This window comes from Oncorhynchus mykiss, chromosome 4 (genome assembly GCF_057628025.1).
Source record: "Oncorhynchus mykiss isolate SJ-2025 chromosome 4, ASM5762802v1, whole genome shotgun sequence".
NCBI lineage: Eukaryota > Metazoa > Chordata > Actinopteri > Salmoniformes > Salmonidae > Oncorhynchus > Oncorhynchus mykiss.
Window position 1 is genome coordinate 71,592,226 of NC_143025.1, and position 15,017 is coordinate 71,607,242.

Genomic DNA, 15,017 nt, shown 5'->3' on the forward strand with positions numbered 1-15,017 from the left:
ACAGAAAAGGTGGATTGAAATTGCAGCCACTCTTTCTGTATGGACTATCTTCCAGATACTATCTCAAATAACTAATCTAAAAAACAAAGTGTAACTGTGTGTCTGAATATTACTAATCAAACTATTTTCCATTCTGTTTCTGGATCGAGACCTCTTTTTCAGAGAGGTGTAGGATTATCAGTGTTCTCTTTCACCACCTCTCCTCTTACACACGTCTCTTTTCAACAGGGGAAAAGTGGGTGGTTTCATGGCGAGACTGTGCAAAGGTTTATTTTTCAGGTCACTGTTTATAGACCCAAAATGGCTGTGCCCTCTGTGGCAGTAAAATAGTGGTTTTACAATGCAGAGCCTGCACAGGTCCAGGTCACATGTCATTTGGCAGGGTGGTCATTCCTTCCTTGTTTCTGCCAATATGTTGTAATTATAACACTGTAAAAGAGCAAGTTAGGTTAATAGTCATGGGAAAAAACACAGGCCTACTAGAAACAGTAGTATGAGCTCTATGTGTGTGTGTGTGTGTGTGTGTGTGTGTGTGTGTGTGTGTGTGTGTGTGTGTGTGTGTGTGTGTGTGTGTGTGTGTGTGTGTGCGCGTGTGTGTGTGTACATACAATGAGTGTACAAAACATTATAAACACCTGCTCTTTCCGTGACATAGACTGACCAGGTGAATCCAGATGAACACTATGATCCCTTATTGATGTCACCTGTTAAATCCACTTCAATCAGTGTAGATGAAGGATTTTTAAGTCTTGAGTCAATTGAGACATGGATTGTGTATGTGTGCCATTCAGAGAGTGAATGGGCAAGCCAAAATATATAAGTGCCTTTGAATTGGGTATGGTAGTAGGGGCCAGGCGCACTGATTTGTGTCAAAAACTGCAACACTGCTGGGTTTTTAGCACTCAACAGTTTCCCATACAGTATGTCCCAAGAATGGTCCAGCCATCTTGACACAACTGTGGGAAGAATTGGAGTCAACATGGGCGCACACCTACAGTATGTGTGTGTGGCTGTGTTTGTATATGTGTGTGTGCTACTGTACATACAGAGTAATCTGCATTAAGCAGGTTTATGAGGTAGTCAACAGTGACGCAGATATGCCAGTGAAGCTCTATCTGATGGGTTCTGAGTGATAAGGAGCACAACCTGACACTATGGAAAATAGCTTACATATTGTACCATTACTCAGAGTACTGTTACTATACACACACCTAATACACCTTGAATTGACTTTAGCACTGTGATTCCAACACTTACTTTTTGAAGAAGGTTGTACATGCAATGTTCATGTCATGAGAGAGGTGTTGCTCTTGCCACCCCTAGATAGTGATATATGCAAGGATCTAGCATAGTCTAATTTAGACTTAAAGAAAAGATGAATATGAGTGACTGATAGTTAACATTAATATTTGTATAAATAACATGTCTGATATAATTCCACACATCATTAACGGTACTCTCTGTGACACATGTGAAGGGTATGATGTGCACATTTGAGTTCCTCAACAACAAATGTCTGTGGCTGTAGTAGTGAATCATTGGGGTGTAAAATGACTGTGAAAAGCATACATTTAAAAAAACTTTGCAGAAGGTGTTGCATCTATAAAACCACCGTTGGTCTGCAAGTGTCCATGTAGATTTAGCCTATAGTGACAGATCTATAATCAAGGTTCCTTCTGCCAATATAACATGCGGTGTGAAATGCAAAACTGACCTCATGTCAGCATATGGTACAACTTAATTCACTCGACAGGTTGCTAGGAATATACCGATTACAACGATTGATGGAACGAGCTGCCACTCAAACTAACCCGCCCCGCCATTCCTTTGCTGGGGAAAGCATACTCGTCAGAAACTCTCATCTGTAGCGCGAGTCCTCTGTGGCATGACGCACTGCCGTCAAGCGAAAAACTGGCAAAATGTAACATGCAAGTAGAAGCCATACACCATTTTCTGTGAATGGTAGGTGAAGAAAGTGTATAGGTATACGTATTTCGTGGGTTAAATATGATGCGTAAAATAGACGCAGAGGGGAAATACCAAGATCCGTGAAACTTTCTGCGCGTAAAAGTGAAAGGAAAATCAACTTTGGGAGGTACAAAATGTTTTTGAGTCGAACAGAAAAGGCGCATTGAGAAAGTGCAAGACGCTATTCTGTATTGATGACCATCGACAGGCGCACATTTAAGTGACGGCGACACAGACGGAAGAGAAAGCGCACAGTGAGGTAAATAATACAGGATAGTGTGTGAACCCCACGGCTGGACAAGCCCTTTAGACCCGCTCAGCAATCGAATAATATCCCCACAGAACTTGGGGAAAGAGAAGACAATGGGCATCTAGCTTTACGCAGGACAACTGGCTGACCATATGCTTCATCTCTGCTACAAGCGACAAAGAAGTTCAACCACACGTATACTGTGTTTAAATGAGAGATGCTTCGTATTGTTATGGCAAACAACGTTATCTAAAGGACGGTGATAAAGATACGCTATCTAAAGGTCGGTGATACAGATAAATACAGCCAGCTAATGTGGCCAAAGCACTCTGTCAATCTACCCCAGCGGCAACACGGCCGCCTTATCTCACAGCGAAGCAGGAGACGAAAGGACACTTTCAGCGTTTACATTTTCATATCTACCTCTTACCAATATGGGCGAGAAAGTCGACTCGAGTCGATCGACTCCGGTGGAAGGCTGTCTGGTGGACGGGGAGAGCAGAAACCTCAGCGTGCTCAATTGGGAACAAGTGCAGCGCCTGGACGTCATCCTAGCTGGGTCCATCCCCATCCACGGCCGCTGGAACTTCCCTACCCTGGAGATAAAACCGCGGGACATCGTCAAAGTGGTCCGGTGTCGCATGGAGGAGAAACGGATACATGTCCGAGAGGTCCGTCTGAACGGTTCCGCGGCGAGCCATGTTCTACATGAGGACAGCGGGTTAGGATGGAAGGATCTGGACTTGATATTCTGTGCTGACCTGAAAAGTGAGATGGAGTTCCAGACGGTGAAGGATATAGTTCTGGACGCTCTGCTAGACTTCTTACCCGAGGGAGTGAACAAGGACAAGATAACGCCAGTGACCTTAAAGGTAACATAACTTATTTTTTTATTTGACATTATCATTTGACATTCATAATGCAGGTTTATGTAGTTTATTACGCACGAAATTTAGGTGCGCAAATGTTTCTATATTCATTGCAAGCGTCGTATCAAACCATGGATTCTAATGCAACCAGTGAAAGTTATGCACAAGTATGAGAATGCATTACGATTACACGTTACTTTCATATCTTCATTCCATCTCAAAGTGCTTACTGCAATATATTATGCACCCTACAGCAGCCAATAAATTACAGTTATGCCAATCCGCACAGTATCAACATTAACTTATTTGTAAAATAGTGCATTCAGAATTCTTCCCTGCATTCTAAGCTGCATGGTGATAGGGCTGCAGATAGTAGAAACAGTGGTTTCCACTACAAAGAGGATTCACGCTAATCCAATCGGAAGGGGAACCGCATTAATGGTCGCTTCTCAGTTACATGGATACGTACTTACGCATGACCCAGCGCTGGGGGGAGAGGATTACCCTCCCTTCAATGCAAAACATATACAGTACCAGTCAAAAGTTTGGACACACCTACTCATAATTCCATGTGTGTTATTTAATATTTTTTCTTTATTTTTACTATTTTCTGCATTGTAGAGTAATAGTAAAGACATCAAAACTATTAAATAACGTGCATGGAATTATGTAGTAACCAAAAAAGTGTTTAACAAATCAAAATATATTTTATATTTGAGATTCTTCACAACAGCCACCCTTTGTCATGATGACAGCTTTGCAGACTCTTGGCATTCTATCAACCAGCTTCATGAGGTAGTCACCTGGAATGCATTTAAATTAACAGGTGTGCCTTGTTATAAATTCATTTGTGGAATTTATTTCCTTCTTAATGCATTTGAGCCAGTCAGTTGTGTTGTGACAAGTTAGGGGTGGTAAACAGAAGATAGCCCTATTTGGTAAAAGACCAAGTCCATATTATGGCAAGAACAGCTAAAATAAGCAAAGATAACAACGTTCAATCATTACTTTAAGACATGAAGGTCAGTCAATCTGGAAGATTTCAAGAACTTTTAAAGTTTCTTCAAGTGCAGTTGAAAAAACCATCAAGTGCTATGATGAAACTGTCTCTCATGAGGACCACTACAGGAAAGGAAGACCCAGAATTACCTCTGCTGCAGAGTTACCAGCCTCAGAAATTGCAGCCAAAATAAATAAGTAAAAGACACATCTCAACATCAATTGTTCAGAGGAGACTGCATGGATCAGGCCTTCATGGTCGAATTGCTGCAAAGAAACCACTACTAAAGGACACCAATAAGAAGAAGTGACTTGGCTTGGGCCAAGAAACCAGGGCAATGGACATTAGACCGGTGGAAATCTGTCCTTTGGTCTGATGAGTCCAAATTTGAAATTTTTGTGAGGCGCAGAGTAGGTGAACGGATGATCTCTGCATGTGTGGTTCCCAACGTGAAGCATGGAGGAGGAGGTGTGATGGTGTGGGGGTGCTTTGCTGGTCACACTGTCTGTGATTTATTTTGAATTCAAGTCAAACTTAACCAGCATGGCTACCACAGCATTCAACAGCAATACACCATCCCATCTTGTTTGTGCTAAGTGGGAATAAAAAATAAAAAAAACAGGACAATGACACGCCATACCTCCAGGCTTTGTAATGGCTATTTGACCAAGAAGGAGAGTGATGGAGTGCTGCATCAGATGACCTGGCCTCCACAATCACCCAACCTCAACCCAATTGAGATGGTTTGGGATGTGTTGGACCGCAGAGTAAATTAAAAGCAATCAACAAGTGCTCAGCATATGTGAGAACTTCAAGACCTTCAAGACTGTTGGAAAAGCATTCCAGGTGAAGCTGGTTGAGGGAATGCCAAGCGTGTGCAAAGCTGTCATCATACGTGGAAGAATCTACTTTGAAGAATCTAAAATCTAAAATATATTTTGACTCGTTTAACACTTTTTTGGTTATTTCATAGTTTTGATGTCTTTACTATTATTCTACAATGTAAAAAACAGTAAAAATAAAGAAAAACCCTTGATTGAGTATGGGTTTCCAAACTTTTGACTGGTAGGGTAGATTAATTGAATATTGAACAGAAAGTGAAAATGACACCAGAAAATCATCTACCTCACTCAAATGAACCCCTGACATGATTTATTTCTTAATATAGTGTATTATTACTCCCCGTCAGACACATTGCCAGACCTAGATACAGAGGATGATACATGTACTGAGAATAAATGCAGAAATGCACCATGAGACATAATAAACACTTTCATCTATTAACATGTTTTGTTAAATTTTGATGAATATGCTGATAATTCTATACAATGAAACATTTAATTGATGTATTTAATGTACAGGTGTAGGATCTTAATTTGATCACCCTGTAGCAGGAAAACTTTCCTGCAATGTAGGATATTTTAAATATGTAGTCTAATTGTAGTTTAAAAAGTCTTCTGAAGTTTGACATTTCCACTTGTTTTTCCCTTACAAAAAATGTATTAACCCCTACAATAATATCCATTAATTATAATCCACATAATAATTCAAATTTCCTCTTGCTAGCAAACTGGCTCAAATTAATATCCTACATCTGTATCTAATCATTAATTTATGAATGACCTATTACCATAGACAAAACATGTAGATATAGAGATGTCAGATGTGTGACTGAGACATGTTTTTTTATGTCTGTGTTGTTGTGTGTTCAGGAGGCCTATGTGCAGAAGATGGTGAAAGTATGTAATGACTCAGACCGCTGGAGCCTAATCTCCCTCTCCAACAACAAAGGCAAGAATGTGGAGCTCAAGTTTGTGGACTCTCTGCGTCGCCAGTTTGAGTTCAGTGTGGACTCCTTCCAGATTCGCCTGGACTCCCTTCTCCTCTTCTACGAGTGCTCCGAGCACCCCATGGCTGACACCTTCCACCCCACCATCCTGGGAGAAAGTGTGTACGGGGATTTCCCCGCGGCCCTCGACCATCTACGCAAACGCCTCATCTGCACGAGGAACCCTGAGGAGATTCGTGGTGGTGGTCTTCTGAAATACTGCCATCTGCTGGTCCGGGGTTTCTGCGCCGCTTCCGGAACCGAAATGAAAATTCTGCAACGCTACATGTGCTCCAGGTTCTTCATAGACTTCCCAGAGCTGGGCGAGCAGAGGAGGAAGCTGGAATCCTACCTCCAGAACCACTTTGTGGGTCTCGAAGACAGGAAATACGACTATCTGGCCACTCTGCATGGGGTAGTGCAGGAGAGCACAGTGTGCCTGATGGGCCACGAGAGGAGACAGACACTGGGCCTCATCTCCTCCCTGGCCCTTCGGGTCCTTGCAGAGCAGAACGTCATCCCTAACACGGCCAACGTCACCTGCTACTACCAGCCTGCCCCTTATGTGGCCGACAGCAACTTCAGCAACTACTACGTGGCCCAGGTGCAGCCTGTTTACCCTCACTACCCCCCTCCGCAGTACCCCCATCAACAGTACCTCCATCAACAGTACCCCCCTCAGCAATACCCCCCTCAGCAATACCCCAATCCACACCAACCGCCTCCCCACCACCCCATGTACACTGCATGGATGCCCTGCAACTGAGTGTGAGATAGTGGACACACACAGTCACTTATGGAACAATGGAATTCTCATCCTAACTAATGAATGGATCACAGGATGATGGTGGATCCTCTCTTTATTCAAATAGAAACTCAAAGAGCGGCATATTTTTGCTTTGGCTATGAGCAGGATGGAGAGGAAAGAAGGAGAGAGGCCACTTGGATGTGGTCTGACCCTGGCGAGAAGGCTTTCCTCCAAGGCAGGAAACCAGCGGTGGAGGAGAGGAGGGCAAAAGGGAAGGGAGAAGGCCGACCTAAGATGAGGCTGAGGTTGAACCCAGGAGGCCAGTTGGTCCATGGCGACTAGCCAGTCCTAGTAGACCATGCTAAACACCTTGCTGGACAACCAAGCACCACCACAGACAGAGATAGGAACATTTTACTCCCTAACACTCATACATGCATAAAAACAAAGACACACTCTCACACACCATACAGTGCATACATGAGACATGTACAGTACATAGGCAAACACTGAGTGTATTGTGTAGGAAAGTGAGAGACTTCGGGAAGATGTGGACACGTCCTGATTGGGTACGAAGACCTTGCGTTGACCTTTTTCTGACCAGTGAAAATAAGAAGTAAGGCTTACCCCAGACAATGCAAAAGAAGAACTGGACATTGTTTACAAACCAAAGATCTATCTTTTAGACCCACATTTTGGCTGATCAAGGAGAAGAAGAAGAAAAAGCAACAAAAAAAATGCAATATGTTGATGTGAATATTTTTGCTTTAAGTGCCTACATGTCTAAAAGGAAGAAACAGGTTTTTGTGAATATTTTGTGAATAAACCCAGACTTGTTCATTTTAGACAAAGGACCATGAGCCTTTTTAAGGATGATGGTGTGTTCCTTGTGTAAATGAATGTATTTTAGACCAGAGAGGGACACAATGTGAACTGTTATTGAAGTAGAGGAACAAGGTTTGTGTCTCACATCTCCCAAAATTCTAATTGGATGACGAGAGAGGGAGATGAGTTATAGTGTGAGAGAGAAAGGAAGGAGAAAGTGAGAGAGGGTCCTGAGTGAGTGAGGAGGTTACAAGGAGAGAGGATTAGAGTATGAATCAGGCCTTTAAACTCCTGCAAACGTGTAGTGTCTGGGGACACGCCTGTAAACTCTTGCACACTACAAGTGTGCAGTAGTTTACAGGCCTGACTCATACTGTTAGAGAGTATTTTTACCAGTAGAGAGAGAGGTCTGAAAGTGTTGCTTGAGAGATATATTTGTGATATTTCAGTGTGTGTGTGTATGGGCAGAATATGTTTGGGTTCAAAAGGTGGAAATTGTCCTCCTTTGATATATTCTTCTTTGTTACATTTCTGATGGGTTTTTTTGTGAGGAAATTCCATGTGGGATGTGAGTAAGGGGGAGGGTTCAAGCATTTGCACCTTTGCAAAGTGTGCGCCTGTTATTTTTAAGTAATGAAACCTAAAATAATGAACAAAAGGTCAAGGTTAAGAGAAGGATAATAACTGAGTGGATGTATCAATAATGGTTGTTTTTTGTTCCCTTATAAAGATACCAGGTGAAAACTTTGAATAAATCAAACCCGATCAATGCAGACATCTCACATCCTTCTATTAAACCTGTTCTCAGATCTCATATTCTTCTATCAATCTCTCTATTTTTGTACATGTTGTTCGGCTCATGCCATAGTCTTGTTGATTGCCACGTTCCAAGAGGTTGTAAAGAGTATTAATGCAAGTGCGTGTGTGTACGTGTGTGTGTGTGTGTTTGCACATGTGGGTGAGAGAATGCTATTTCAATGGTGACTCATACGCACAACCCACTGGGCACAGACGTCAGTTCAATGTCTAGTTTTGAGTTGTTAACTAACGTCAATTCTGCTTGATATCAACAAAACATTTCCCCATGTCATTGGATTTAGCTTTAACGTCGGGTGAAAAGAGACGAAATGCCCTCATGTTGATCACTTTTTGCTAATGCAATCAGTTTTTCACAGTGATTCAACATCATCACATAGATTGTTTTGGTTGAAATTACATGGAAACAATGTTGATTCAACCAGTTTTTGCCCAGTGGGAAACTTTCAAATGCAGACTCACTTGTGTCCATGGCATTGCTCATGCAATTTCTTTTGTTTTCTTTCTTTTTTGTTTCAAAACGTTATTCTCTAACTAAGAAATATAATGTATTTTTTGAGTTTCTCTCAATGTGTTATTGTTGTGTAAATGTCTATTTTGATTGCCAACCAATATGGGATTGGCCAAAAAATTGAAGAGAATGTGTGAACACATTTGTCTAAGATTAATTACTTTATCATTAAGAAGGAAGAAAAAGCAGTTATGCACTCCTGTAGTCAATTATGAATTCATTATCTTTTCAGTTTTTCCAAAAGTGTAAAGTACAGAATACAGTTGAAGTCGAAGTTTCCATACACCTTAGCCAAATACATTTAAACTCAGTTTTTCACAATTCCTGACATTTAATCCTAGTAACAATTCCCGTTCTTAGGTCAGTTAGGATCACCACTTTATTTTAAGAATGTGAAATGTCAGAATAATGGTAAAATTATTTATTTCAGCTTTAATTTCTCTCATCACATTCCCAATGGGTCAGAAGTTTACATACACTCAATTAGTATTTGGTAGCATTGCCTTTAAATTGTTTAACTTGGGTCAAACGTTTCGGGTAGCCTTCCACAAGCTTCCCACAATAAGTTGGGTGAAATTTGGCCCATTCCTCCTGACAGAGCTGGTGTAACTGAGGCAGGTTTTGTAGGCCTCCTTTCTCACACATGCTTTTTCAGTTCTGCCCACAAATTTTCTACAGGATTGAGGTCAGGGCTTTCTGATGGCCACTCCAATACCTTGACTTTGTTGTCCTTAAGCCATTTTGCCACAACTTTGGAAGTATGCTTGTGGTCATTGTCCACTTGGAAGACCCATTTGCGACCAAGCTTTAACTTCCTGATTGATGTCTTGAGATGTTGCTTCAATATATCCACAGAATTTTGTGAAGTGCACCAGTCCCTCCTGCAGCAAAGCACCCCCACAACATGATGCTGCCACCCCCGTGCTTTACGGTTGGGATGGTGTTCTTCGGCTTGCAAGCCTCCCTCCCCCGTAGTCTGGCTTTTTATGTCAGTTTTGGAGCAGTGGCTTTTTCCTTGCTGAGCGGCCTTTCAGGTTATGTCGATATAGGACTTGTTTTACTGTGGATATAGATACTTTTGTACCTGTTTACTCCAGCATCTTCACAAGGTCCTTTGCTGTTTTTCTGGGATTGATTTTCACTTTTTCGCACCAAAGTAGGTTCATCTCTAGGAGTCCTTCCTGAGTGGTATGATGGCTGTGTGGTCCCATGGTGTTTATACTTGCGTACTATTGTTTGTACAGATGAACGTGGTACCTTCAGGTGTTTGGAAATTGCTTCCAAGGATGAACCAGACTTGTGGAGGTCTACAATTATTTTTCTGAGGTCTTGGTTGATTTCTTTTTGATTTTCCCATAATGTCAAGCAAAGAGACACTGAGTTTGAAGATAGGCGTTGAAATACATCCACAGGTACACATCCAATTGACTAAAATGCTGTCAATTAGCCTATCAGAAGCTTCTAAAGCCATGACATCATTTTCTGGAATTTTCCAAGCTGTTTAAAGGCACTGTCAACTTAGTGTATGTAAACTTCTGACCCACTGGAATTGTGATGCATTGAATTATAAATGAAATAATCTGTCTGTAAACAATTGTTGGAAAATTACTTGTGTCGTGCACAAAGTAGATGTCCTAACCGACTTGCCAAAACTATAGTTTGTTAACAATACATTTGTGGAATGGTTGAAAAACGAGATTTAATGACTCCAACCTAAGTGTATGTAAACGTACGACTTCAACTGTATATACAGTATTTAAATACTCGTAAATAACTGTACTTTCTCATGACTCATGGTCTGAAAGGAAAATCCACTCAAAAACTATATTTTTGATATTCTTTCATTCGTCCACTTATACAGTCCCATTTTATTCCCATTTCAGGAGTCAAGTTTTCAAGATATAGGATTTTCAAGAAGCAAAGTGTAATTTGCAAAGTGTCATCATCATGATGATGCGTGTTGCATCATATCATGCATTTTGCATCATCATGATGATGTGGCAAGTGACACTGCTTAATATCTTGTAAACTTGACTGCTGACATTCAAAACATTTTGGGTCTGTATTAACAGTGGACTAATGAAAAAAATATGCAAATATCATTCTTTTTATCTGTACGTTTTAAAATGTGAGAACATAGAGACATTGACGTCAATACAACATCCCCATTCCTTTATCCACCCAGCCCATTCCTTCCAAACACCAAGGGATTATACAAAGAAACTGCACAAGAACAATGATAGAAACAAAACAAAAACTAAATAAATAACAAACCATATTTTGTTTTTACAAATAAATAGGATACACACAAAAAAAAAAAAAATGCAATGAATAAAATAAATTGGGGGCACAATAACAATGGAATCCGATTTGCACACTGTAGACACTGACATATTACATAACTGCGTATACTGAAAAAAACAATAGCAATTCTCCATTAGTAGCTCAAGTACCATCTGGCCCATGACAGTGTCCCTCGGTCCTGGCCCCGGGGACCTGAGAGGACACACATCCCCGCCTCCGCATCCAACGCACTCGACTCCAGTCAGAAGTTTGGTAATGTAATGCTTCTGTGTGTAGCTGGTGAGATGAGTCAGGCGCAGGACAGCAGATATGAGTAATGAAAGCAATTTACTCAATAATATAACAATACACGTCGTATAAATACAAGGCCACAAATACCACCTGCAATACAATAAACAATTACTCACAAACAAACATGGGGGAACAGAGGGTTAAATAATGAACAAGTAATTGCGGAATTGAAACCAGGTGTGTAAGACAAAGACAAAACAAATGGAAAATGAAAAGTGGATTGGCGATGGCTAGCAGGCCGGTGTCGTCGACCGCCGAATGCCGCCCGAACAAAGAGAGGGACCGACTTCGGCGGAAGTCGTGACAGGTAAATTTATTCAAGTGTGCCGGCGCTACGGCAAGTACAAAACTTGCACCCCACGTGACCCTAGGACCAGGAGAATCTGGTCCATACAGTGGCTGGAGAAAACATCAAGGCAACAGTGCTAGGATGACAGAATATAAAAAATAATAAAACCGGTATGATAATTACAGTGGATTTCTATTAACACATCGCATCCACTTACACAGGACATGACTGCCTATACTGAAATGTGAGAGATAGGCTCTCTACATGTTCAATGAAAGGGGACCATGTCAGGCCAAACTTTTCTTGGGACCCCCGCATAGTGTATCTATCCATTTCAAGTGGCAGAGATGAAATCACCTCCTTAACCTATTGTGTAAGAGAAGGAGGTCTTGCCGAGGTCTTCCAATTAAAGAGGATAAGATGGCGAGCTAGACGTGAAGCAAATGCTACTGCATTCGCCTGGTGGGTGGTAGCAGTACAATGCAAAGGTGTTTTGCCAAAAATTGCAGTGAACGGATTGGGTCAACAGTTTTGTTACATAGATGTGAAAATGCCTCAAAATCAGATCTCAAAAACACTCAGAGAATGGCATGACCAAAACAAATGCCCCACAGTTGCTGGACTCTGATGGCATCTCAAACACTTTGAGTCGACATTTGGATATATTTTTGCTAGTCTGTCATTTGAGTAATGGAGACGGTGTAAGACTTTGAACTGAATGAGCACGTGCCGTATGCAAAATAAAGAGGTATCGATAAGCTCTGTACTACGTTGCCATACTGTCATCGGGTAGCTTGTCTTGTTCCCATGCGGATTTGGTATTTGCCCAGAAAGGCGGGTTAATGTTCTTTATGATGTCATTTAACCTGGAGATTGTGCCCTTCAGATAGGGGTTAAGGTCTAAGCACCTCTCAACTGGACACTTTGCAGGCAGGAGCAGAAATGAAGGGAAATGTTTTTGTGAGTTTGGAGATACCCCAAAAAGTGGTTATTGGGTCAACTCTCAGGGTTTCAAATGAGACAAATGTATTATCAACAAAGAGGTCACAAGAAAAAGCCAGGCCCCAAATATAATTATGGAGTGAATTTGTCCTTTAAGAGCATGAGTCATGAGAAGAGTGACTCATACTCAACAGTACCCCCATCAACAGTACCACCGTCAGCAATACCCCCATCCACACCAACTGCCTCCCCACCACCCCATGTACACTCCATAGATGCCCTGCAACTGAGTGTGAGATAGTGGACACACACAGTCACTTATGGAACAATGGAATTCTCATCCTAACTAATGAATGGATCACAGGATGATGGTGGATCCTCTCTTTATTCAAACAGAGACTCAAAGAGAGGCATATTTTTGCTTTGGCTATGAGCAGGATGGAGAGGAAAGAAGGAGAGAGGCCACTTGGATGTGGTCTGACCCTGGAGAGAAGGCTTTCCTCCAAGGCAGGAAACCAGCGGTGGAGGAGAGGAGGGCAAAAGTGAGGGGAGCCAGGAGAAGACTGAGCTAAGATGACACTGAGGTTCCTTTAAGGTATTAGTGCAGTATAGCCTGGAGCCAACAGTACACTATACAATCTATCTGTAGTGACATTGTTCCACATGCCCAGCTTTGGGCACAGTTTTCCAACGGGGAAACTGCAACAACGCCTCTTCAATCTCAGGAGGCTGAAGAAATTTGGCTTGTCACCAAAAACACTCACAAACTTTTACAGATGCACAATCGAGAACATCCGGTCGGGCTGTATCACCGCCTGGTATGGCAACTGCTCCGCCCACAACCGTAAGGCTCTCCAGAGGGTAGTGAGGTCTGCACAACGCATAACCGGGGGCAAACTACCTGCCCTCCAGGACACCTACACCACCCGGTGTCACAGGAAGGCCAAAAAGATCATCAAGGACAACAACCACCAGCCACTGCAGCCACTGCCTGTTCACCCCGTTATCATCCAGAAGGCGAGGTCAGCACAGGTGCATCAAAGCTGGGACCGAGAGACTGAAAAACAGCTTCTATCTCAAGGCCATCAGACTGTTAAACAGCCATCACTAACATTGAGTGGCTGCTGCCAACATACTGACTAAAATCTCTAGCCACTTTAATAATTAAAAATTGGATGTAATAACTGTATCACTAGACACTTTAAACAATGCCACTTTATATAATGTTTACATACCCTACATTACTCATCTCATATGTATATACTGTACTTACTCTATACCATCTACTGCATCTTGCCATCTTGATGTAATGTACCACTAGCCACTTTAAACAATGCCACTTTATATAATGTTTACATACCCTTCATTACTCATCTCATATGTATATACTGTACTCTATACCATCTACTGCATCTTGCCTAAGCCGTTCAGCCATCGCTCATCCATATATTTATATGTACATATTCTTATTCATTCCTTTACACTTGTGTGTATAAGGTAGTTGTTGTGAAGTTGTTAGATTACTTGTTGTTTATTACTGCATGGTCGGAACTATAGAAGCACAAGCATTTCACCACACTCGCATTAACATCTGCTAACCATGTGTATGTGACCAATACAATTTGATTTGATTTGATCGCACCAAGCTGATCCTGTAGGATTTCCTTTTACAGACGTCACAGTCAGACGTCACCAAGCGTCACCCACCGTCACCAACAGTTACTGTGTGTTTGCCAGACATGGGCCAGGTGTTTGTCTACCCGCCAGGTGCGGGTGATATGTACTTTAGATTGTGGCACTCCCGGCAGAGCCCTGTCCCCACAGTGAGCTCAGCTAGGAGCTGAGGAGCAGAGTAAAGGAGAGGAATGAGTGGATTTGCTCCAGGCCTGCGTCATACTAATGTAACCAGGACTCCAGATTTCATTCTCCCTGGTGACCAACTGGCCCTCTCCCTCCCCTCTTGTTCTGTGTCCTTCTCTATCCTCTCTGTCATATGTCTCACTGTCCCATTTTCTGTCTGTCTTTCTGTAATTGATCAGGTTTCTCAGGTGCTTGGTCTGGTGCGAGACGACGTTCAATTCAGCATTGAAAAAAGCACAAGTTTTAGTTTGTTCCACCCTTTTAAAGCTAATTCCTGTTACTTCCTCTCTCTCTCTCGCTCTCTCTCTCTCTCTCTCTCTCTCTCTCTCTCTCTCTCTCTCTCTCTCTCTCTCTCTCTCTCTCTCTCTCTCTCTCAATTCAATTCAATTCAAGGGCTTTATTGGCATGGGAAACATGTGTTAACATTGCCAAAGCAAGTGAGGTAGACAACATACAAATTGAATATATAAAGTGAAAAACAACAAAAATTAACAGTAAACATTACACATACAGAGG

The 15,017-nt window shown here is 41.9% G+C and overlaps 2 protein-coding genes across 2 annotated transcripts in view; both read left to right on the forward strand.

Moving 5' to 3' along the window:
- The window catches only part of LOC110522328 (very long chain fatty acid elongase 4), a 466,463-nt gene that overhangs the window by 334,435 nt on the left and 117,011 nt on the right, over positions 1-15,017 (forward strand). The window lies entirely within an intron of this gene.
- On the forward strand, positions 1,712-8,261 carry LOC110522327 (terminal nucleotidyltransferase 5A). Its single transcript, XM_021600647.3, has 2 exons — positions 1,712-3,090; positions 5,800-8,261. Exons 1-2 carry the CDS (start codon positions 2,653-2,655, stop codon positions 6,679-6,681), a joined length of 1,320 nt encoding a protein of 439 aa, XP_021456322.1. The 5' UTR covers positions 1,712-2,652; the 3' UTR covers positions 6,682-8,261.